This window comes from Callithrix jacchus, chromosome 11 (assembly GCF_049354715.1).
Source record: "Callithrix jacchus isolate 240 chromosome 11, calJac240_pri, whole genome shotgun sequence".
NCBI lineage: Eukaryota > Metazoa > Chordata > Mammalia > Primates > Cebidae > Callithrix > Callithrix jacchus.
In genome coordinates this window covers 126089491-126116064 of record NC_133512.1, presented here as the reverse complement: position 1 = coordinate 126116064, position 26574 = coordinate 126089491, and the positions used below count along the sequence as shown (strand labels likewise).

The 26574-nt window shown below is 37.8% G+C and overlaps 1 protein-coding gene across 8 annotated transcripts in view; it reads left to right on the top strand.

Moving 5' to 3' along the window:
- The window catches only part of CPED1 (cadherin like and PC-esterase domain containing 1), a 316126-nt gene that overhangs the window by 8833 nt on the left and 280719 nt on the right, over window positions 1-26574 (top strand). For 7 of the 8 annotated variants that reach the window (XR_013524307.1, XR_013524306.1, XM_002752075.7 and 4 more), the window contains one exon: window positions 21863-22046. Coding sequence is in view for 6 of the 8 variants with exons in the window: in XM_002752075.7 (XP_002752121.4) it covers window positions 21863-22046 (184 nt within the window). In the remaining 2 variants the exon portion in view is untranslated. Of the gene's footprint in view, window positions 1-16457; window positions 16606-21862; window positions 22047-26574 lie in introns of all 8 variants that reach the window. The other variant, XM_078343913.1, reaches the window with a different exon arrangement.

Genomic DNA, 26574 nt, shown 5'->3' with positions numbered 1-26574 from the left:
TGGCAGGCACCTGTAATCCCAGCTACTCAGTAGACTGAGGCAGGAGAATCGCTTGAACCCATGAGGCAGAGGTTACAGTGAGCCAAGATCATGCCAGTGCACTCCAGTCTGGGTAACAAAAGTGAAACTCTATCTCAAAGAAAAAAAGAAGAAGAAGACAGCATATGAAGACAGAGACACACGGGAGAATACCACGTAATGCTGAAGGCAGAGATTCGAGTCATGCAGCTACACACTAAAGGACACAAAAGATTGCAGCAGCCCCCCAGCAACTAGAGCGAGTCAATGAAGGATTCCATCCCAAGTTTCAGAGGACGCATGGCACCTCTGACACTGTTATTTCAGGCTTCTAGCCTCCAGAATTGTGAGACTTAATAAGTAAGTTTCTCTTGTTTTAAATCATCTGGCTTCAAATACTTTGTTACAGCAGCTCTAGGAAACTAATAAATTTGGCAAGGCAGAATAGTTAAGCACATGAACACTGCATTCAAATTAATGCAATTTGTTACCTTGTTACCTTGGGCACATTTCTTGACCTCTCTAGGATTTACTTTCCTTACCTGGATATGGATATATTATCACCAACTCCACAAGGCTAACATGAGCCTTAAGTGAGATAAATCACACAAAACACTTAAAGTGTCTGGCAGATAGAAAGCACTCAATAAATATTAACTATCAAAATAATTATTATTTAATTTCCTTGAAGACCCACTCATCTCTGTGGACCCTATAGACCCTAACATTTGGCCTTCACAAAGTCAGTGAGCAATAAATAATTGCTGCAATGAATATAAGTCTTTGGATAAGAGATGCCTGAGATGAAAGCTTTGTTGGGGTTCTCTTTCTGTCCCTTAACCTCTAAGCTGTTGCCTTTTCACGGTAAAATGAATCTTTTGAATCAAGACCAAACTTAAGGAGGCTGATATATCATTCATTGTCAGACTTACTTATCTATAGGCAAGTTCTCAGTTTTGCTGAATCTTTTTATTTTTTTAAGTCTGAGATGCAGAGATGAACAGCATGTTATAGCTGGGGATGGAGAGGGGTAAGTTGAGTGCAGATAGGAGGAAAGAGATTAAGATTTTGGACCCTGAGTAATGTATCTATATATTTGTTTATTGTCTGTCTTTCTACATGGAATATAAGCTCCTTCAGATCAAATACTTTGTTTGATTGGTTTACTGCTGCATCCCCAGTGTTAAAACAGTACCTGGTACATAGTGAGCATTGAATAAATATTGGGCCTATGAATGAATAAATAAATGAATGATGAATTTGAATTTGCCAACTCTAGAGCAGGGCCAAGATATGAGAGGAACTCCTTCTCTCCCTCTTTTCTTTTTCTTACTGAACTCAAAACTCCTCCACTTCTTCTTCCTGTACAAGTATTGTTGAACTCTTTACTGTACTGTCTCTCGGACTGCTGGCTAATGGGAGCCATTATGCCATTTCTACACTAAAGTTGATTAATTATCATTGATTTCTCCTGTTATCATCAGCTCCTTTGTCTCATTGAAATCCTTAGCCTATAAACATTCTCAAGTATCTGACATAATAATAGTAGCATCCTTTCCTAATCATTGTGCCTTTCTAATTACATCTATTGATTGATTGATTGATCAAGATAGTCTCACTCTGTTGTCCAGGCTGGAGTGCAGTGGTGCGATCTTGGCTCACTGCAACCTCTGCCTCCCAGGTTCAAGCAATACTCCTGCCTCAACCTCCCAAGTAGCTGGGACTACAGGTGCATGCCACCACACCCTGCTAATTTTTTGTATTTTAGTGTAAACAGGGTTTCACCATGTTGCCCAGGCTGGTGGCAAACTCCTGAGCTCAAGCAGTCACCCTGCCTTGGCCTCCCAAAGTACATCTCTTCTTTGTTATCTTATAGTCTCCATCATCTAACCTCTATTTCTGTTAAGCAATTTCCATTTTTAACAGATTGATTCTATCTAAAATTGAACCTTTTCTTTTATAAATTTTTATATTGTAACTGGATTGGAAGGTGTGGATTTAAAAATCTTGCTGATGGAATTTAAATACAAAAGTCTATGTATAGGAGGCTCTCAAGAGATGTTGTCAACATACAAACAGGTATGCAACTTTCATGGAATTTCTTAGACTGCCTGATGAGCATTTAATGCATGTGAATTTATCTGAGACAGCTGATTAAAGCTACACTAAATTTTTATAATGAAATATGCATATGGGTGAAAAATCGCTCATGAGAGAATTTTAAACAAATTCAAATTTGTTTACATTAGATACATTTTAATGAAGTCTTGATGAAGCTCAAATTTAACCAAGTTATATTAAATTTCATATGTATCAAAGAATTAATCATTTTATAAGTGTCATTCTCTCTCGTTTTCTTCAGATAGTGGCAGATGCGTCTGCTTCTTTCTCCCTCTAAGCAATTCTGTTTCTTGTTTTAATGGAACTGAAAATTCGTAAAAGATGAACCCTCTGAATGGAAACCACTAGATACACTGACATTATAAAAAGCGCTTCCTGTTACCAACTCTGAGTCTGTGGCCTTTTTGGGTGAAAAGAATGTTTTGGTTTCGTTTTTCCCCTTGGCTTCCTTTAGATATTTTTTCCAAGGAATCTGTTCTCACTGAAAGAATGAGCTCATTTTGTAACATGGGATTTATGTTCTGCGGCAGAAACTACACCAAATTTGGAAATTTGCAAGGTAAACAAAGCTTTGTCACCTTTTGCACTTTTTGGAGACTTGTTCAAAATGTAAAATTAAGCATTTTGATTTATCATGTATGGAGTTCAGAAGGGAATATAACAATAGAAGACTGAGTCAGCCATGTATAAGGATCTCAAAATTTTTCATTCAATTTCTAATTAAGTTCACTAATAGAGGTTAGGGGTATTTATGATCCAAAATAATAGGTGGATAAAAATAATTATGAAGAAGAACACGTGGATTTGCCAGTGCAGAATGGACCTTATCATGTTTCTTGACATATAACTAGCTTTGGTGTCCCTAATCTTTATGTAGGGGTTCTCAACAGGAACCCCACCAGTTCATTTATAGTGCAGTCCAATCAGAGTAACTTGGTAAGAGAGAAGCACTGCAACCTGTATATTACTGTTGAAAATAGATCTTACAATCTCCAGCAAAGCTTTCAATCAAACCTGTTGAGTATATTGAGTAAGAAGCCTAGCAGATCGTGGGTATGTTGTGGAATACATCTGTCCAAATTCCAGCTTTATCATAGCTATACAACAGTTGGCACATTTTATCTACATTTTAAAATCCTCCGTTTTCTTATTGGAAAATGGAACTAACCCCTATTTATGAGAACTGAATAAAATAATATGTTTGAAAGCATCAAGCATGGTGGTTGCCCAGAGTCAATGTTCAATAAATATTATGTGTGTCCTTTCTTCCCCCGAGAAGCTGGATTTAAGCACTCAGTATAGTTTACATTGTACTTGATTCAATAATGCTTATATATTACATGTTCGTCACCCTGTGTTTTCTTTAGTACCTTTTGCTCAGGTAAATATTTAAAGCTTCTTGTCCACTTTCCCCTTCTGCACCTATCAATACAGTCAAATGCAAGCATCAGGGATATGCATGATACTTCCTCATCTGCTCAAGAAAGTCACTCTGATTGCCAGTAGTCAGAATGCAGCATATCTTCCTTCATTTATTAAACATCCGTTATTTGCAAATTTGTATTTTCGTTCTTTTCATAGCTAATTTCTTGTTACATACCTCACAGCTAATCTTGACAATTGAAGCTGATAACTGCTGGCCTGAACATTTTTGAGTGTGCCTGAGAGAGGGATTTGGGGTAGCCAATCTAGGAAGAGAGAGTCAGTGGAGGAAGAAGCCTGATGGTAATGTATAACTATGGGAAGAAAATAGAATTTACTTAAAAATAATATTGCTTCAGGGTCTTGATATTTATTATTTCTTTTGGCAGAGGAAAAAGTGGGTGGTGTTGAGGTGTTGGTGCAGACTTCTAGAAACCACCAGAACAACCTGTTATTAGTTCATGTGCCTGAAACAGATCCTGCTGTGACCCATTCACTCTTTCCACAAGAAGGGGAAATTACCTGGGACTGAAATGGGGAATCCCAGTTTCAATAATGAAGAGTTGAGTGACTGTAGACAAGTGACTTCTTTGGGTTTTATTTTCCTAGTCTGTGGTCCAGGGATCGAAATGCCTGTCACAGAGGTGCTATTGGAGCTAATTAGACACTTTAGCTGAGAGTACATTGAAAAACATTGAGATCACAAAAGATGGGGGAATATATATTTTCATATCCAAAAGAATGATATCATTAAAATATTCTCATTGCATTTAGTGCCTCTTGGGAAAAGAAGCACATATGTAACACAAATGTGATTACTGGAAACACTTTTTTTCATTAAAAATTTATAGTATAGTTTGCTATATAAATGCCAAATTATAAAGCTATGTTTCAAAATGCCACTAGGAGCCCAAAATTGTGCTGCTACAATTGAGTTTCCTCTTGATGTTTCACTATTTCTTTAACAAGCAATACAAAGTATAATAGCATTCCGATAGCTACAGCCCTAAGCCTACTTCTTCCCTAGTGGAAAATCTAGTATTAATTTAGCCAAAGTGCACAAATGCTTCAGGAAAAATGGAACAGGAAATTAACTTTTCTATAGCAGTGAAGGAACTACCTGACCTTAGCAAAGCATCAATCAGAAAGTTGACTTTCATAGTGAGCAGTAAACCTCCTACTGGACATGCCCAGAGGGAAGAAGTGATTTTAAATGTTTCCCTTTACTCCTCTCTGTGTTATTATCTTTAAGAACTATCTTTTTTTTGAATAAACAGTGAAAACATTAATAACACATCGGAAACTTCCAAAGTACAAGCTAAACCTACTTATCCAAGAACTACATAAGCTATTTTAAAAGTAGATAGATTTGAGGCAGAGTTAGTTTTCTTGTGGGGGGGTATATGAGGACAGGGAAGAAAGGAAATGTACTATGTTTCTTTTAAAAAACAATGATTAAAGTACTACCATGTTTGCTTTAAACAAACTTGTTTTGCTCGAGAGCAGATAAACTGTATTTGTGGAAACATATTCTGTCAGACATATAAATTTCAAAAGCTAGAATTGTCTCCTATTTTTCTTATAAAATAATATCTTAAAAGGAAGCCCCTCTTCTGGGATATAAATAAAAGTATATCTCATTATGCAGTAATGTGCACATAATCCTAAGCACATTTCCAAAGTAACCAAGCATTTATAGTAATGTAACCATACCCTGTGAAATCTAGCATTAAAGCAAAACTTTCCAATAAATTACTGTCAGTTGGATCAGGGCAGAGATCAAGTTTACATAATTCCTGGTAAGTAATATGTTGAATGAATGGATGAATGAGATCTAGTGTAAGTTTGTGCTGTGTATTCAATATAGAGCTCTCTGTGGTGGGCAGCAGTCCTTGAATTCTTCTTTTGTACTTTCCATTTGGCTTTTAAACTCTGATTACTCCCAAACAACCTCCCCACCCAGGTCTTTCTTCATTCAAAACATGTCTTCACCTCCTGCTTTCCTGAGAAGACCAAAGCAGTTTGAGCAGCTAAGACATGGTTTCCACTTTAGACCAGCCTGAGACCTACTGCTAGACCATTTAAGAATAAACTAGAAATCTAGGAAGGGAACTTCCTTTTCCAGCCAGCCACAGAAGAAAGCCCAGAGCTATTCTGGAACACATTTGGTTCCACAAAGAAAGGATTAGAGAGTTTAGGGACTTGAAAAGTTGATATCAGTATTAGATGATGTCTTATTCCTTCCTTTAGAAATAGTGCTTATATTTGGGGATTTTGGATATTGGCATTTCCTGCCACTTTTTGACTGTGGAAGCAAGAAGTTGGCCATCTGACATTTAAACATTCTAGAATGAAAATGTAATTTGGAAACCTCCAGGGTTGATTTTGAAAGAATATGTGAGGTTGTGTTATGTGTTAGTGGGATTGTGCAGCATCTGGCAACATGAGCAGGAACAGGTGGACAAGGTAGGGTGGGGGGACCTCTCGAGGTAAAGCATGACAGGGAGGGTTCTTGGAGCTCAGTCAGGTTGGAGAAAGTGTTATCCAGGGTTGTCTCAAGGGAGACCAAGGTTGCTCATCAGTAATGGCCAGTAAGCTGAAAGGACCAGACAAGAAGGCCACGGAGAGTGAATAGTGCTAAGGAGTAAGCAAGAAAACAGAATGAATGCCCTGGCATAAATGTGTGCTGAAGGAAACTTTGTCTATTTCCTTTGTGTGGAATGTGGTGCCTCTTCCCCACATTCTTCTTGACACTGTGGTCTCTCCATGAATAGGATAAGGCAATGTTTCTCTGGGTTTCCCCGGTATGGGCCCCTATCCTGCAGCTCTTCATTCAACAAGAAGTGGAGCAGATCTTTGCCGCCCTGAAGATGCAGAGCCACCTGTATGGAGTATGTTGGCTATCTACCCTTAACCATCTGTTCAGCTCAAGGAAGCCCTGGATTTCTGGGGAAAATCCAGATGAACTGGTTGATACATGCGTATGAATGCCAAGGGGAAAAGACAGGAGCCAGAGATGCTATTCTTGGGATTGACAATGTTAAACAGTTGAAATGGGCTTAGAACCTATACTCCTCCTCCAAGGGGTATAAGTGTGGTGACTGGATAGGCAGTGGATGGAGAATCTCTTAATCCCCAACTCAGTGCCTGAATTCGAGCCTTACATCCGGCAGGTGTTCCATTAGACTGGACTCTGCCCAGAGGAGGACATGTTTGCTCTGTGCCAGAAAGAGATTGTAGGCCAGCTGCCACAAGTTTTTCATGATGACCCACTGCAGAACCCGGGGCTCTGTGTGTGTGCGGAAGTGAAATGCAAAGGAGACAGCAGAGCTAGGAGGACAACTGAGGCCATAAGCTGGGCAGAATGGAGATGGGAGAATGAGGAGCACACCTTGTAGTTGGGAAAGTCGATAGAGGAGAATAAAAATTGAATGAGGAATGAAACCAAGGAATTCTGGAATTTCTAGAAGAACACGTGAAAGGCCCTAAGACCAGACACTGATGACCATATTTTTTGAGCCTTAAACAGAATGTAATGTGTCATGAAGGGCTTTTTATACACTAATGTGTGAATTCATTTATAGAACAGTATAACAAAGTACAAATGAAATAATATTTAGTTGGCCAATTAACAAATGGCCTCATTTCTGGTCCAGCCCCCAAATCTAAGAAGTATGTTCATTGTCTGTATGGCATCATACCCCTATGTGTTTTTATAATGATATGTTTCTTCTGATACTGAGTTTTTGTCAGAGAATAATCATAGAGATGGTGGCTCATTTATTATTTTGAAATTATCTAATGTCTCATATATAAATACTACCTTTTCATATCCTACTTGTAATTTGACAGAACACTTATGAACAATACGATTAAAATTTTAAAGACTTTTACTTAAACTATGTTAATTTTTCAACGTTGACAATTATTTATTTCTTTAATATCTTACATTTTTGAGGGACTACATATTTTGAATGCTTTCTTCTAAACTGAGTCATTTTGGATTCTTACAGTAGCACAAAAAGTAGAAGGAAGGTGTCAGTGCTCATTTGCAGATGAGGAAAATGGAGTTCATCAAGTGGAACTTAATTAGTGTCAGCTGATAATGAATGGGGTTGGAGGGAGAATAGAGAGACTTGAGATTCAGGCGGCCTTGCGATGTGTCTGGAAAAGCCTCCAACTCAGATTCGGAGCCTCTGGCATCTGTGAAAATGTTTGGTCAATCGCATGATGCTTAGGTATTGATATTGTTGTCGTACTTGCCCCAGTGCTCTTTCCCTTCTGCTACAATGCCTCTGTATGGACTTACTATTTTAAGGCTGAATTGCTGAATTAACTTGTTGTTTTGGCATCAGGGGACAGAGACTTGCTATTATATTAACATTTTTCAAAAGAACAAGGTCTTTCCTTGTCCTCTGCTTGTTATTTCATAATTGTGGATTGTCAATTCTCTATTTTCTTCATTACGGACATCCTTTAACTACTTCTGACACGGTGGTAAGACTCAGAGGGCAATAAGGAACCTCACAGAGTCAGCTGGAGAGCATTTACTTTAACACCAGCAAAAGCAATCAGGGCTTGGAGATGGAAAGAAAATAACGTCTCCTTCCTCTTAAGCACTGTATGAGTGTCTGAGAAAGAGAGGACAGGGATGGAACAAGAAGAGTCTAAGGAAGAGGAAAGCAGAGGGAGGGAGAATAGACTAAAGAGGGACACACTCAGGAGTGGTTTCTGTTGGCTACAAAACAGTGAATCACATCAAATGGTGTCAAAAAAAAAGAAAACAAGCAAACTATACTCTCTTTGATCCTTTCAAGTTCTATCTTATTTTCAAAATCTGCCTTACTTTTACAGATATAATGAAGGAAATTGTCAAGACCACCCTCTCTCAGCTCTCCCTGTGTTTCTATAATCTCGGTTGGATCTCCGTTATGTCTGTGAGGTTACAGTAAATAGTAAACTGCTGACCCACAGCTGTGCATCGTGGGTGGCAACTCGAAGAAGCCTTGAAAAGAAAGCTGAAAACGATGCTTTATACTGCTTTTCAAAACAGCTAGGAAAGAGAAAAAGGAAAATTTAGGAGAGGCAGAAAAGAGGAATAGTATAGCTTCCTTCGCGTAGGTTGACACGAATGAGCATGCCAGTGGAGTTGAAGGTTGGCAGGCAACTACCAATGCGAGGCAAAGGCAGGCAAGAAGTCACAGCTGGTGATCGTAGATATGCACTTGAGGAGAAATAGCCGTTCTTATGTTCTTAGTTTTGCTTTTAATTTCTTTCTGCCTCCAAGATTCACGCTATGTGTAAGGGTTAGCCTGGGGAATGAAGGAACTGCACTGGAGCTTAAGCTACACCCAGCGTGATTCTACATTTGCTGGAGTTTGAAGAATTGTGAAATTGTTCAGGTTGTATTTTTTTTAACTGTCTTGCAACTTGTACCCTTCCATTCTTCATTCTCTCCTTCTCCCCCTTCAGTTACACAAGCTCTTTGTTGTACACTTTTTTTCAGAAAGACACCAAAGCTTTGAGTGAGGAGAATGGGCATTAAACATTGAGGTTACCCAGGAGTTCTGAGTTTACCTTCAGATTATATGTTTTATAGATTTGATGGGAAATCTTCTGATAACGAAGAATTGTGATCAATCTCTGAGGTGTCAGTATTTCAGATGTGGACTAAAGCAACTAAGGCATTACAGCATTTATCATTAATTATTTTCTAGCGTGGGATGTCCAAGTCGGGGTCTGTCCTGCTGTGTCCTTCTTTTTTCTTATTTTGTGCCTTACTCTATTCTAAAAGAACAAGGCTTACTGACTCCCTTTCTGTTTATTGAGTGTCTTCACAACAAATTAACTTTCCTGAAACTTTCTCCCCACTACTGGGACGTTTTCATTCTCTGTACCTTAGCTCTTTCTTTCTCAGTTACACATAACATTACTTGACCATCCTGATGCTGCTTCTCTTTGCTCTTTCTACACCAAATCAGGCTCCATAGTGCAGAACTCACTGCACATACCCTCACAGTTCTCTCTCTTCCCAGGGTTCCCCTGCATGGTTCATTGCCTCCATAGGGCAGGTATCATGTATTCCATTTATGGCTTAGTGACTCAGGTTACTGTCACCATTTTCTTTTCTTTTTTTTTCAAGTTTTTATTTTTTATTTTATTTTATTTTATTGCATTTTAGGTTTTGGGGTACATGTGAAGAACATGCAAGATTGTTGCATAGGTACACACATGGCAGTGTGATTTGCTGCCTTCCCCCTCATCACCTATATCTGGCATTTCTCCCCATGCTGTCTCTCCCTAACTCCCCACCCCCTACTGTCCCTCCACTATTTCCCCCTGACAGACCCCAGTGTGTGATGCTCCCCTCCCTGTGTCCATGTATTCTCATTGTTCAACACCGCCTATGAGTGAGAACATGCAGTGTTTGATTTTCTGTTCTTGTGTCAGTTTGCTGAGAATGATGGTTTCCAGTTTCATCCATGTCCCTACAAAGGACACGAACTCATCATTTTTGATGGCTGCATAATATTCCATGGTGTATATGTGCCACATTTTCCAAGTCCAGTCTATAATCAATGGGCATTTGGATTGGTTCCAGGTCTTCGCTATTTAAACTGTCCTGCAGTGAACATTCGTGTGCATGTGTCCTTATAGTAGAACGATTTATAATCCTTTGCATATATACCCAGTAATGGGATTGCTGGGTCAAATGGAATTTCTATTTCTAGGTCCTTGAGGAATTGCCACACTGTCTTCCACAATGGTTGAACTAATTTACACTCCCATCAGCAGTATAAAAGTGTTCCTGTTTCTCCACATCCTCTCCAGCATCTGTTGTCTCCAGATTTTTTAATGATCGCCATTCTAACTGGTGTGAGATGGTATCTCAATGTAGTTTTGATTTTGCATTTCTCTAATGACCAGTGATGATGAGCATTTTTTCATGTGTTTGTTGGCCTCATGTATGTCTTCTTTTGTAAAGTGTCTGTTCATGTCCTTTACCCACGTTTGTATGGGATGTTTGTTTTTTCTTGTAAATCTGTTTGAGTTCTTTGTAAATTCTGGATATCAGCCCTTTGTCAGATGGGTAGATTGCAAAATTTTTTTCCCATTCTGTTGGTTGCCAATTCACTCTAATGACTGTTTCTTTTGCCGTGCAGAAGCTGTGGAGTTTCATTAGGTCCCATTTGTCTATTTTGGCTTTTGTTGCCAATGCTTTTGGTGTTTTCGTCATGAAGTCCTTGCCTACACTTGTGTCCTGAATGGTTTTGCCTAGATTTTCTTCTAGGTTTTTTATGGTGCCAGGTCTTATGTTTAAGTCTTTAATCCATCTGGAGTTAACTTTAGTGTAAGGTGTTAGGAAGGGGTCCAGTTTCTGCTTTCTGCACATGGCTAGCCAGTTTTTCCAACACCATTTATTAAACATGGAATCCTTTCCCCATTGCTTGTTTTTGTCAGGTTTGTCAAAGATCAGATGGTTGTAAATGTGTTCTGTTGCCCCTGAGGCCTCTGTTCTGTTCCATTGGTCTATAGCTTTGTTTTGGTACCAGTACCATGCTGTTTTGATTACTGTAGCCTTGTAATATAGTTTGAAGTCCGGTAGTGTGATTCCTCCCACTTTGTTCTATTTGCTTAGAATTGACTTGGCTATGCGTGCTCTCTTTTGGTTGCATGTGAAGTTTAAGGTGGTTTTTTTCCAGTTCTGTGAAGTAGGTCATTGGTAGCTTGATGGGGATAGCGTTGAATTTGTAAATTACTTTGGCAGTATGGCCATTTTCATGATATTGATTCTTCCTAACCATGAACATGGAATGTTTCTCCATCTGTTTGTGTCCTCTCTTATTTTGCTGAGCAGTGGTTTGTAGCTCTCCTTGAAGAGGTCCTTTATGTTCTTTGTTAGTTGTATTCCTAGGTATTTTATTCTCTTTGTAGCAATTGTGAATGGCAGTTCATTCTTGATTTGGCTTTCTTTAAGTCTGTTATTGGTGTAGACGAATGCTTGTGATTCTTGCACATTAATTTTGTATATTGAGACTTTCCTGAAGTCGCTTACCAGATTCAGGAGATTTTGGGCTGAGGCGATGGGGTCTTCTAGGTATACTATCATGTAGTCTGCAAATAGAGACAATTTGGCTTCCTCTTTTCCTATTTGAATACCCTTCATTTATTTTTCTTGCATGATTGCTCTGGATAGAACTTCCAGTACTATACTGAATAGGAGTGGTGAGAGAGGACATCCTTTTCTAGTGCCAGATTTCAAAGGGAATGCTTCCAGTTTTTGCTCATTCAGTATGATATTGGATGGTGGTTTGTCATAAATAGCTTTTATTATTTTGAGATACGTTTCATTAATACCTAGTTTATTGAGGGTTTTTAGAATAAAGTGCTGTTGAATTTTGTCAGAGGCCTTCTCTGCATCAATTGAGATAATCATGTCATTTTTGTCTCCGGTTCTGTTTATTTGGTGAATTAATTATGTTTATAGACTTGTGTATGTTGAATCAGCCTTGCATCCCCAGGATGAATCCTACTTGATCATGGTGGATAAGCTTTTTGATGTGCTGTTGCAATGGGTTTGGCAGTATTTTATTGAAGATTTTTTGCATCTACGTTCATCATGGATATTGGCCTGAAGTTTTCTTTTCTTGCTGAGTCTCTGCCGGGTTTTGATATCAGAATGATGTTGGTCTCATAAAATGATTTGGGAAGGATTCCTTCTTTTTGGATTATTTGGAATAGTTTTGGAAGGAATGGTACCAGCTCCTCTTTGTATGTCTGGTAGAATTTGGCTGTGAACCCATCTGGATCTGGGCTTTTTCTGGGTGGTAGGCTCTTAATTGCTGCCTCAACTTCAGACCTTGTTATTGGTGTATTTGCATTTTCAATATCTTTATTTTTTTATTTTATTTTTTTATTGCATTTTAGGTTTTGGGGTACATGTGAAGAACATGCAAGATTGTTGCATAGGTACACACATGGCAGTGTGATTTGCTGCCTTCCTCCCATCACCTATATCTGGCATTTCTCCACATGCTGTCTCTCCCCAACTCCCCACACCCCACTGTCCCTCCCTATTTCCCCCTGACTTCTTCCTGGTTTAAGCTTGGGAGGATGCAAGTGTCCAGAAATTTATCCATTTCTTCCAGGTTTACTAGTTTTTGTGCATAGAGTTGTTTGTAATAATCTCTGATGATGATTTGAATTTCTGTGGAATCTGTGGTAATATCCCCTTTATCATTTTTTATTTCATCTATTTGATTATTCTCTCTTTTCTTTTTTATTAATCTGGCTTGTGGTCTGTCTATTTTGTTGATCTTTTTGAAAAACCAGCTCCTGGATTTATTGATTTTTTGAAGAATTTTTTGTGTCTGTATCTCCTTCAGTTCTGCTCTGATCTTAGTTATTTCTTGTCTTCTGCTAGGTTTTGAGTTTTTTTTCATTTTGGCTCCTCTAGCTCTTTCAATTTTGATGATAGGGTGTCAATTTCAGATCTCTGCTTGCTTCTCATGTGGGCATTTATTGATATATATTTTCCTCTAGAGACTGCCTTAAGTGTGTTCCAGAGATTCTGGTATGTTGTGTCTTCATTCTCGTTGGTTTCAAAGAACATCTTTATTTCTGCCTTCATTTCATTGTTTATCCAGTCAACATTTGAGAGCCAGTTGTTCAGTTTTCATGAAGCTGTACGGTTCTGAGTTAGTGTCTGAATTCTGAGTTCTAACTTGATTGCACTATGGTCTGAGAAACTGATTGTTATGATTTCCATTCTTTTGCATTTGCTGAGGTGTGATTTACTTCCAATTATGTGGTCAATTTTAGAGTAGGTGCAATGTGGTGCTGAGAAGAATGTATATTCTGTGGATTTGGGGTGGAGAGTTCCGTAAATGTCTATTAGGTTTGTGTGGTCCAGGTTTAAGTTCAAGTCCTGGGAATCCAAGCTGGAAAATACTCTTCAGGATATTATTCAGGAAAACTTCCCCAACCTAGCAAGGCAGGCCAATATTCAAGTCCAGGGAATACAGAGAACACCACAAAGATATTCCTCAAGAAGAGCAACCCCAAGGCACCTAATCGTCAGATTCTCAAGGGTTGAAATGAAGGAGAAAATGCTAAGGGCAGCCAGAGAGAAAGGTCTAGTTACCCACAAAGGGAAGCCCATCAGATTCACAGCAGATCTCTCAGCAGAAACCCTACAAGCCAGAAGAGAGTGGGGCCAATATTCAACATCCTTAAAGAAAAGAACTTTCAACCCAGAATTTTATATCCAGCCACACTAAGCTTCATAAGTGAAGGAAAAATAAAATCCTTTGTGAACAAGCAAGTACTCAGAGATTTCATCACCACCAGGCCTGCTTTACAAGAGCTCCTGAAAGAGGCACTAAACATAGAAAGGAACAACCAGTACCAGCCACTCCAAAAAACATACCAAAAGGTAAAGAGGATTGACACAATGAAGCAACTGCTTCAACTAATGGGCAAAACAGCCAGCTAGCATCAAAATGGCAGGATCAAATTCACACATAACAGTATTAACCCCAAATTTAAATGGGCTAAATGCGCCAATCAAAAGACACAGACTGGCAAATTGGATAAAAAGCCAAAACCCATTGGTGTGCTGTATCCAGAAAACCCATCTCACATGCAAGGATCCACAAAGGCTCAAAATAAAGGAATGGAGGAAGATTTACCAAGCAAATGGAGAGCAAAAAAAAAAAAAAAAAAACAGGAGTTGCAATTCTCATCTCTGATGAAATAGACTTTAAAGCAACAAAGAGCAAAAGAGACAAAGAAGAACATTACATAGTGGTAAAAGGATCAATGCAACATGAAGAGCTAATGATCCTAAATATATACACACCCAATGCAGGAGCACCCAGATGCATAAGGCAAGTTCTTAATGATTTACAAAGAGACTTAGACTCCCACACAATAATAGTTGGAGACTTTAACACCCCATTGTCAGTATCATATCAATGAGACAGAAAATTAACAAGGATAACCATTTTCTTTTCTTTTTTTAAAGCCTCTTTTCTGCAATATGGAAGGGGTGGCTTGCAGTTTTTAGAAAATACTGCAATTTAGACAGTGAAATTCCGGCCTTCTGAAATTCTACGAGGGTACTCATCCATCCAGAAAACACGACAAAATCACTCTTTGTCTGTCTATACTAAGTCCAGTTTTCCTCATGTGCCTCCTCACTGACATGGCTTTAGTAAGCCGAATCAAAGTTCTTTAAAATCGGACTTACCCGTAGAGACCAGCATAGAGTTATCAACTTCTAAATTCTCCACTACTCACCACGTTTAGGTTTCCTACCAGCTACTTGCCAGTCGTTTCTTGTTTCCTATCTGACCCTATTTGCCGCTCACAGGAGAATGTTTTCATGCTGATGGCCTTCAGGGACCTTCAAGGACTGCCTTTCAAGAGAGAAAAAGGATAATTCTTCAAGGCAAGGAAAAGATAGGAAGATAAATTACTGATTTAATTTAATTACTTGTTTTCTTCCATACACAATATTCACAATAGAGGCAAGCAATAACACCAGATCATCTAAAAAGAGCTCCTGGGTCATTCTGTAACAAACCAGAACCCTTATCTCCATAGGGATTTATATGATTTCATTGATGATTTATTGCTCTTCTTGCTAAACAATAAGTTCAGTGAGGTCTAGAACCCCGATAGGATTCTTCACTGTTGCATTCCCAGACCCTAAGATCATGCCTGTCACGTAGAAAATGCTCAAAAATGTTAATTAGACAAATGACAGAATGATGAGAAAAAGCAAGAGGACAGAGGCAGATTTGGGCTTGCCAACCATAATCTGCCCCAGCAAGTGCTTTTCTTCAGCAGCTATCAGCAATCCCAGCCCAGGTACAAGACAGGTCGGTCACTAGGATCTTCCTCAGGCCCCTCAGCTCAGTGTTTCCACAGTATCCTATGCCACCTGATTTACCAGGCTTATCCTAGTTTATTATAACTAGTTGTTTGTGTCTGATTTTCTTGATGGGCTGTTAGCTCTTTAAAGGCAGAGGATTTACTGTGGATTTCAAACTGTTGCATGTTTGATGTTTTGCCATGTGGATATGAAGGAAGTAAAGCAGAGCAAGGAAATTTAATATATTAGATAGAGGGTGGTTTGAGTGTTGTGCCATAGAATCTGAACTGCAGAGAGAGAAGCTGAAGAAGAAGGAGGCCAGCAGAAAGTTCAGGCTGTGCACATGGCTCACACATGTAATCCCAGCACTTTTGGAGGCCAAGGCAGATGGATTGTTTGAGCCCAGTAGTTCAAGACCAGCCTGGGAAACATGGTAAAAACATCATCTCTACAAAAGTATTAGCTGGTAGTGGTAGCATATGCCTGTAGTCTTAGCTACTTGGGAGACTGAGGTGGGAGGATGGCTTGAGCCTGAGAGGTGGAAGTTGTAATAAGCCTAGATCATGCCACAGAACCAGCCGTCTCAAAAAAAAAAAAAAAAAAAGAAGGAAGAACGAAAGAGAAAGAAAATTTATAGTAGGTGAAAAGACTGATGACTGAAGAACTAATAAACTGGAAATAAATGAGAAGAGCCAAATACTTCAGTGCAATCAAAGAACAGAATATCTCATTTTATACGTTCAGAGGCGGGGCTGTTCTGGGGCCCCACTGTCTAAGATCCAGCCACTAGGGCGGGGTTTGAAAGGAAGTAGAGGAGAATCACTGGAGATAAAGGGGTCATGAATATTTTATGGCTTGCGATGCAGATTTTGAAGACTTGACTGAGATATTCTAGTAGATTTTGTTCCACCTAATAGTAAAATAAAGGACACGTGTGTATTTACAAATAAAAAGCTCATACTTTGCATTTATGTATCCACTGGTTTGCTCATTTATTTATCCATTCTCTCTTATTTAGAACCTGACAGTAAGCTGCATATACAACAATGGCCAAAGCAGACAAATCTAGACCGTCATGGAACAGAGTAGTAGGAGAGGTGGACATTAAACAAATAATATATAATTACACATTGTGAAGCGTGCCGGTGGGAAAATTACATTGAGCGGTAGGTGATAATGGGTTTTGGCAATGCGTGTTTAAGTGGGTGCTAATTTATCAAAGCTCTATTGGGAATACATTTTTTTAAATTTTTAAGATTTTTTTTTTTTTTTGAGACAGAGTCTTGCTCCGTCACCGTGACTGGAGTGGCATGATCTTGGCTCACTGAACCCTCTACATCCTGGGTTCAAGTGATTTGCCTGCCTCAGCCTCCAGAGTAGCTGGGATTATAGGCGTGTCATCATGCCCAGCTAAGTTTTCTATTTTTAGTAGAGATGAGGTTTTACCACGCTGGCCAGGCGCCTGACCTCAAGTGATCCTCCTGTCTCAGCCTCCCAAAGTGCTGGGATTACAGGTGTGAGCCACCGCACCCGTCAGGAATACATTTTTGATAAGGAAACTTTATTACTTTTTTTATCTCTCTTATTTGTGCATAAATCCACAGGTGAGTGAATTTGCCTATTATTGAATGTTGAGGGTGGGGATAGCCCCAAAGTACAGTTTGGGAGTAGAGTCAGAAGATGCTCAGACACGGAGTAGTTCAGAGAAATGTGTAGCATTTCCATCATCAGCTTGAGATATAGTTAAATTAGCTGTAAGATGCAGACAGAATACACTAAAGCTTTGTTTAGAGAGGGACATTCTTTCAAGCCTCGCCTTGCATATTGAGAAAGCTGTGGTCCCTAAACTGTCTGCAGTTATAAGGTAATTTTTAATGGAAAATATATATGTTATAGATTCTAGAAAATTCCTTCCATTTATTTATTACATTCCCTAAAATAAGCATACATTTCACCAATGGGAGAAAGAATCTATATTTTATTCTTACAGTGGAAAAATGAAAACATAATTCACTATGATAGACTCTATAATATTTCTAAAATGCCAAAAATCTGAACCAGGAAGGCAATTTAACTTTTAGTCATATATGACACACATCCAAAGTCTACTGTATGATTTGTATTTGAGCATCAAAAGATGTCATAAATACATGGCTACTTTGATAAATCCAGAAAAAAAATCTTTCTGCTATGTGAGAAAAAAGAAACAAGTTTTATTTTTCAGCCTTACTATATTTCGAAGAGGTATATTTCTTGGTTTCATGGTAAGTCTTAGTAAAGATTTTTTAATAGTGTGAGTAACAGAAATACAGTACTTTTATAAAGTAGCTCTTTATTCAATTTTTTACTGTAAATTCATTATTTTGCTTATATATTTCACTGTATATTTGTCATTCCTGCTACTATTTATAATTCTATTGAAATAGATTTGTTAATACAAATCCTAACTGCTTTCCATTCCCAGTCTTCCATGGCCATATTTATAACAAAGACTTTTACATATTGAAGGAAAAGATGTTTGCATTCACTCATTCAAAGAATATTTATTATGTGTCTTTTATATATCAAGTACTGTTTTTAGGCTGGGAAAGCAAAAGTGAACAAAACAGACAAAAACATATGCTTTCATTTAGCTTCCACTCTGGTATGGAGAGACAGAAAATAAACATAATAAGTTTCCAAGATAGGAGGCCCAGGGAACAAAAATCAAATAAATGTAATAAGTAAACAAATTATATTTATGCATTAAAACATAATCACTCCTATAGAGAAAAATGTGCATCAGGTATATGTAATCATACATGTTATTGTAAAAATGCTTTCTATGACAGAGATCAAGCCATATTAATTGAAAAGCTTATGGAATTTTGCATATAAAGTTGCAATATTATATTGGTTATTATTCAGTTTTATTTACATATATTTAACATAATTTATTAGTGAGACACCGTGTTGGACACTTTCATATGGAAAATTCATTTCATTCCCAATACCATCTCATGAAATAGGATTTGTTACTTCAATTACATAGGTGAGAAAACTCTGATGTGGGCAGATTAAATAATTTAGCTCAGTGGATGAAGCAAGCAAGTGATGGAGCCAGAATTCAAATCCAGATTTTTGATCCCCAGTCTTCTCTTTTTACTCTACATTGCTGCATCTAGTGCTTCCAGTTCTTTAGGACCACATTCTGTCCTTGGCTTTATCTCAGATGGCACAAAGTTTTCAGATTTTGGCATCCTTTCAGTAAAAATAAATAGTGTCCAGTTATAAAACAACTTCTATATGGTCTAGCAAAGGGATTTTTCTAAGCAAATGTTTTGCAGCTCTCTCAAGATGAAAGAGAAGCTGGTGAACACTCAGGAGTTCACAGTTTTAACATTCAATAACACTCATTCTTTTCTAAATTCTGGGCCAGCAGGGTTGTGTCAAGTGAAGTCGTTGTAGTGGTGGCCAGGCCAAATGTATTCCTCCACTAAAAATACACTTTTGGAATTGTGGGAATACTCAGGACCTCTTATTTCTTAAAGGGCTGCTATTAGCATTCGATGATCTTGCACTTGCTGGTGCGGTTGACATAATTGTTCACATCGTTTTAATTTCACATACGCAATGTGTGCACCTGTTGTCAGACCGGCTAAAACTGTTCTTGCCCTTTGGTATTGGGCCATTCTGCTGATACAGTGTGTTATAAATATGACAAGGACAGCAGCAGTTTGTATTACAGGATAATACAACATAATTCTACTGACAAGCTCATTTCCTATTTATTCTCTATAGTCTGAGATGTGGGTTAAAATTTCAGTCTATGCTATGAAGGTTATTACCAAATATGGCCAATAATTACAATTTATTTAGACGATGCCCTCTGCAGGGCATTGTAAAAGTGATATTGTTCTTGCTTAAATTGATCTTGATGGGGCAGGGGCAGGGGGAAAGGATGGTATCTTTCAAAATAAAAGCTACTTAAAGTTTAAAAATATACCTTCCCTGTGTGAAATCCTGTTTGTACTTAAGCCAGCTGTAATAGAGAGGAGCATCCTGTGATTACAAAAGAAAATGTGAGGTGAGAATTCTGGATACAGTGGGTTTACTTGAGTGACACTGATATTTTGGGAAGCATCAGTCTTCCCCTTTCACATAGACACTTGTTTGTTTACTTTGGCTTTCTACAGGCTACTCAGTTCCCGCTAAGCCCTCTGTCCAAAGGCTCAATGTGTATTTGGTTTCAAATACTCCTTATATGTTTATATTGCCAACAATTATAACATTTGGGGAGAATTATGTCCCAATTTTCACTTAAACTGTTGCATTTAAATAGTTTTCTCATCAATAAAAGACAGTATCGTTCAACAAAGGAAAATACCTTGTCCTCCCAAAGTACCATGTATAGAAGATATGATTTGCTAGGGTTCTAATCCTTTTCATTATATCATCACACACGTAGTAAGCAACTATGTTAGCATGTGCCTGGCAGAATGCAAACTCAGAAACAGTTTTTTTTTCAGACTCATAGTTCATTGTGATATATTATTATTAAAAAATAAGACCTCATGGTACCGCCTACGTGGCAGGCATGGTTCTGAGCACTTTACAAGTATTAACTGTCTTATCCTCATAGCACCTTAGGAGGAAGGAATTGTGTGAAGTCACACAAATTGTACTGGCACAGCCAGATGACTTGAACCCAGCAGTTTAGATCCAGAGTTTGTGTCCTTCTGAACTACTCTATGCTTTGTCTATGAATTTTCAGCTAGAAATAGTTTCTATGCAATAAAAAAATTGGCTATGGTTCCTGCCCCTCAAAGGTCAAGAGGATTTACAATCTAAATCTGTTTCTTCTTTCTATCAATATGCAGCTTCATACATTTTGATAGATGCTATGATTCATTAATTTATTAAATGTATTCATTTATTAAGCATATACCATATGTCATGTGTTGGGATAAACGTTTGCGAGACATAAACAATGCAGGCCTGGCTGTTCAGGAGCTGATATTTTAAAAAAAATGTAATTTCCTTTCATGAGTTCTAATGGAAGTATGCATTTCAATTGGAAATTTCCAAAAGAGATTATGTTGGACTATTAGGAAACGATAGTCAAATAATATTGAGAATCTCTTTCCAAAGGAGATTATGTTTGACTGATGTGGAATTTGGTAAGTGAAATAATGAAAAGAGGAAGGAATTGTAGATGGAAGGTACAGTGATGTATAAAGTGGCAGGTTGTGGATCAGGAATAAGGATGATTAAGAGTGTGATATGATCTGACCACAGAAGAAAGGGCATAAGTTGAAGTGATCTTGTTAAAGATCACTTGTTAAAAAGTTCCTTGATAAAGACGTAGAATTGATTCTATTAGTGTGGGAAATAATAAAGAAATTTAATTACTAAAAAACATGGCATTCACAATATGAAAAGATTGTGTTTTAGATTCATAAAATGGACAGGTTGACTCAGAGCTGTCATTGCAAGTACTTGAGATTCCCAATTGTGTTTTTTTACTGAGTCCCCATCATCTCCGCCACCACCTCCTTTGGCTCCTCTTGTTCAGCCTCTCTCGTGGTTTTCGCTGACCTCCATCCAATCTCACCACTCCTTCTAGTAATAAAAATCATCTGTAGTTTATCAAGGTTTAATCTGAATTGTTCAGAAAAAAAAACAGTGTCTGCCATTATGCCTTATACTGAATTAAATTGCAGCCTTCTTTCTTCTTGTCAATTCAAAAATTCCCTTTGTTAGTAGAATTTCTATTCCCATTGTAAGAAAGAGGAATCTTTATATGAAAATCAATAAACTCTTGAGGGAATAACCTAGAATTATGATACTTCAGTAGTTCTCCTCTCCTCACACGTGAAGACGCATTCTGCCTCACTGAGACGGGTTCCAGTTTTGCTACATCCCAATTGAGAGAAACTGCAGCCTTTTTTATCTGCAGAGAGCTCTGAGATTCCTTCTCATCTTGACCCCTTCCTGACCATGTCTTTTCTGTACAAAACTCATCCTCTCTGAGTCTGTTTTCTCTACCATGTTTACCTAAAACAGCTATTAAAAGACAATGCAGCTAGAACTACTTTACAAAAGCACAATGCAGATGAAAGGCATTGCTATTAATTTGTATTTTCAGCTAGAGTTGAGCTCTATATTTCTATACATCGGTATTCCTCCAAGGACCTTTACATTTTATGGCCTAAAATTTTCATCTTTCTGTTACAGTGAGGACAATTCAGTTGACCTTCATTTCTTGCATATGAGGTTGTCTTTCTCTTTGTCAGCCTTTCAGAGAAACTGTCTTTTACTTCTAGAGAAAGACTTCAGAATGACTTCCCAAATAGCCCTTGATTTGCATTCATGAGGTCCTTCAGTGTCCTTCAAGGGAGATGTACTACTTTTTATATTGAATTTTTATGCCTTCTTTTTTAGATCCAAGAATCAATGGAGACACACTTTGGCAGCCAGGGCCGCAGGGCCGTACTCTACAGACCTCCTTTCTACAGCAAGACAGAGCTCCGGCTACACCAGCACATTCTTACTCAGCATGGCTATACGGTTGTCATCGCTGAAGAAAGGCTCAATGCTGGCCTTGGACTGGGGCGGCGAGAACAAGGTCAGAACAATAAGAAGTTAACTGCCAAAGTCACTTGACAAAATGTTAAACAGTTTTCTAGAATGTGCTACTATCTCCCTTTAAAGCAATTTGTAAAAGCAAATATTTCTCCATGACCAACTTTCTCACATCATATAGAAGTTATCTCTCTTTTTATACTTCCTCTTTATTTTTAACTGTATCTCTTTATTCCTGAGATTATTTTGTTTATATTTTTGCAGCATTTTGGAGTTGCATAGTTCATGTTTAAATGCTACATAAAAAATGTTTATGTTTATGAGACTGAATACATGTTCTGCCCAGCACCCAAACTGCTTCATATTTTAAGAAAATTGCCGCTTCATCTGACTGCAAGTAGAATGTGCTGGAAATTGTTTCCAGAATCCGGCTTAAATGTGATTCACAGATTGGCTCTAAATGGGAAAAAAGTATATTGATCATATGCACCATTACCTGTCAAGTACATTTATTTCTGTCATTTGGAGAGAATAATAAGAGACAAGTTTTTAAACAAGTTATTTGCAAAGAAAGTTGAGTAAATAATGATAGTCAAAAGGGCAATAACAATAAGACCTAACATTTCTTGGGCAACTAACTGGCAGATTCCATGCTGTACTCTGTATTCATGATCACATTTAACCCACACTGTAGCTGCCAAGCATCCTAAGATTAAGAAATGTTAATCCCAATTCCTAACCCAGATTGCAGAAAAGGAAGCTGAGGCTTTGTGGGCTGAAGTGACTCACCCTGCATCTTACATCTGGTGTGAGGGATAGAGAGATGGAGATGCCTGTATTTCAACTCTCACTTTCTCTGCTCTGGCTTTTTATCTCTTTGATACTTCAGTCTTTCTTTTGGTCTATAATCATGCCACTTACCTATCATCATGAGTGCTACAATGGTGCAAATCCCTCGTTCAGCATAAGCAAATCCGAGTTTTCTCTTTGTGATTGTATAATATATCTATTTTCCTATTTATTAAAAGGGGAAGAGGAGAAGCAATTTGAATTAACTGCTGATCTCAGTCATTTTTACCTTTTGGGGAGAACGGTCAGATCTTGGTATCACAGTAGTTTTCACAACAATCTTGCCATCTTCACAGTACTCCAGTTAGGTATACCCTTTGATGGTTGAGGGACTCTTTAGCCATTAACATCCTTTATCACATTGGCTATGAAATTGTGAGCTACTCAGAAGAAATTCTGAGGGAATAGAGCCCAGAAGATCTGCTTTGATGAGAAGAAAGAAGGTCTTAAAATATGCAGAGCCTGGGTCATGGGGACACAGGCATTCATTTATGCCATTTAGTCATCACTGCCTTCTAGGAGTAGTGTGGAAATCTAAAGCACCGAGCTTCTGGAAGCAAATGGGAAAAATAAAACAGAATAGGAAAGCTCTGAACTGAAAAGAAACTTTGTAAACCTTACAGTTTCACTGGTGTTGGCTCTATTACTTAAGACCAGTCTAAAGTTCTGGAATACCAGAAAGGATCTTTAGAAACCTGTTTATCAGAATAGCTATTGGTATAAAGAAAAAGATATAAAATGTTTAATCTTTCTTTTATTCCACAAAATATTTCAGCCTATCGCTGAAGGGGTGATTGTATAACCACTGCACGCTGCCATGGGACTGATGCTCATGCTCCTGCAGTTGTGTAAAGTGGCCCTGATAACATGCTACTATTTTTTAAAATTCCTAAACTCCCCTCCTTTTTGGTGCTGCTTCTGACTTTCTATGGGCACAACATGGATTATCTGTACATTTCAACTTGAATTCAATTTTAGTTTTCAATTTTCTCCAGCTACAAAGCAGATGGATTATATCTCCTCTTTCCCTTGATGTCCTTGGGTCAGTTTTACCAGAAAAAGGAGAATTACTCTGCAGCTTCCAAATATCAAGGAAGTGCAAAAACAGCCCGAAGGCAATAGAATCTGGCAGCCAAAAGAAGTGCTGGGCCCAGCGGCACAAGATAACTATGTAATGTCACTAGAATTTGTCAGTGTAAATGCTGATTTGGTTCTCTTTTCCCACATTCCCACAGCTTTTAAAACACCTAGTTCCTACCTCATTTTTGGCATTCTTTTACTCTGCAAAATAAGGTATTATTACTGGGTAGACCTCAAGAAAGGGTAGCAATTTCACAGTCTCATGAGTATGGAACATTGATTTTTGTTTTTTTCATTTGATTTTGTAGTTTTTACTATGAGCACAATGTGCATCAGATACCTGAAATTTAAAAAAACGAGTTGTGACTATAATCTAACATTTCACTGATGATTTATTGTATAGAAAGAAAACATTTTTATTGCAGCTTATTTTCCATGCCACAAATTTCATCTATACATTATGTTTTGAATTACTCCAAAACAATATTTCCTAGAGATGTGACTCTCGTAGAATTTGTTTTGCTTTAGTTTCACATATTCACTTCATGGTTATTTTTACCATGTGAACATCAACAAAGAATATGAAACTACAATGAGCATATTTAAATGAAACTCCCCAAGTTGAGTGGCCTGGGGAGCAGGGAACAATTCAGAATGATCTGGAGCCCTATTCCACTTCCTTTTACCACAGCATTTTCTGCTGTTTGCTAACTTGTAATTTGAAAATATTACATTAAAAACAAAACAGATACTCTCACAAATGTTACTGAGTACCTAGGTGCAGATTTGATAAAAGTATTTTTCATCCTAGGACAATAAATATAAACGGTGTTTTCTCTATTGTGTCTGTCTATTTCACCTGCTTTCCTCTCCTCTCCTGATCCACCCCACTCACCTGATCCTCCCCATTGACCTCTAAAATATATCTAGAGTAGACTGGATCCAAATTATTTATGCATGCTTGAAGAATAGTACCTATTTAGCAATTTTCTGTCAATTTCTGAATACACATTGCACTTTCAAAATATGTATGTTATAATCCACACGAGAAACAAAATGCAAACCTGTAATCAAGCTACAGAATTAAAGTCACTCACTTCGTACCATCCTTTGAAGCACAAGTGGTCTCTTTCTAGCTTGGAGCCATTTTTTAAAAACCTTTTGAGGGACATAAAAGGATAAAAATTAGCAAAACTAAAATGGTCATAGGCCAGATAGTAAATACTTCACTATTAAAAATTATCTTTACGGATAGAGTAAACTTTGAGCTTTGTATTTGATTTAGTTTTCCTATGACTTATTTACTAGACACTTATTGAAAGGGAAAAAGTAGGCAATTTTGAGTCCTAAGTTAGAATATGAGTGTTATGGTCCCCCGCCTACTGGCTAATTCCTTTCTAGTGACATAAGAGAAGTTGATGTATCTATTGGGAAAGATTCTAGAGCTATGAACATATCACTTAAGCAAGTTAAGTTCTCTAAGCCCTAGTTTGCTTCTCTTTTAAAGGCATTAATTATCTTAACTTCAGAGTAGTATGTGGCAGGGATTGAATCACTTTGTCCAACCTTAACAGAGTTTTAGAAGGAGACAAAGTCCTGTCAATGTTTTATCTCATGCAGTAGCCAGAGAATGGCTGCCAGAATTTTCCTTGTTAAAAACAGCCACAAGTAATTCTTATGCTTTGCCTAGTTTGAGGAAGATATATTCTGAGGGACATTTCACTGGTTCAAAGAGTATCAATTTTTAGAGTTAATTTTGGGAATAAAACAATGCAACAGTCTGCTTGCCATTATGCTATTACACTACCTATGATATAACTGCATAGGTATTTACAAACAGCATTTCATCTTTAATCTGATTTTGAGAACAGTATGAGAACAATTGTCTTCATAGATTTAGGCCTACAAAATGTAGCAGAGTGAAAACATACACTATTATGGTTCTCCTATCCCTTGCTTTGGAAAAATATATCTTATGTCCCTGCATTTGTGAGAACATATAATCTTCTAAAGGAAAAGATAGAAACACCATTCAATTATACTGTTTCCTACCATGTAAATGCTATTTAGTGAATTTATGCTTCAGTGCACAGTGGCCTAAAAGGAAAAGTTTTTATCCTTCTCCAGAGGTGAAATCCAAGTAGTATGTGGTCAAGGGACTCTGACTTAGAGTAGATTTTATCATTAGATCAGATTTATTTATGTATACTTAAAGAGTAGTGCATATTTGGCAATTTTCTGTCAATTTCTGAATACATATTACACTTTTAAATTATGTCTATTATAATCTACATGAAAACCAAAATACAAACCTGCAATCAAGCTACAGAATTAAAGTCACTCTTGCCGTTTAAAATTGCTCTTGTTTTTACAACTTAGAGGTTTCACATAGAATGTTTTTGAAGAAATGCAAAAAGTAACAGAACATATAGACAGTCTTGCCAAGGGCTGCCAAACTCTAGCCCACTAGCTAAATCTGGCCCACTCCCTGTTTCTGTAAATAAAGTTTTATTAGAACACAGCCACTCTCTTCTGTTTTGGTATTGGCTTTGGCAGCATTTGTTTTACAAAGGCAGAGCTGATTAATCGCAACAGAGGCTGTATGGCTTTTAAAGCCTAAAATTTTTATTATTAGGCCCTTT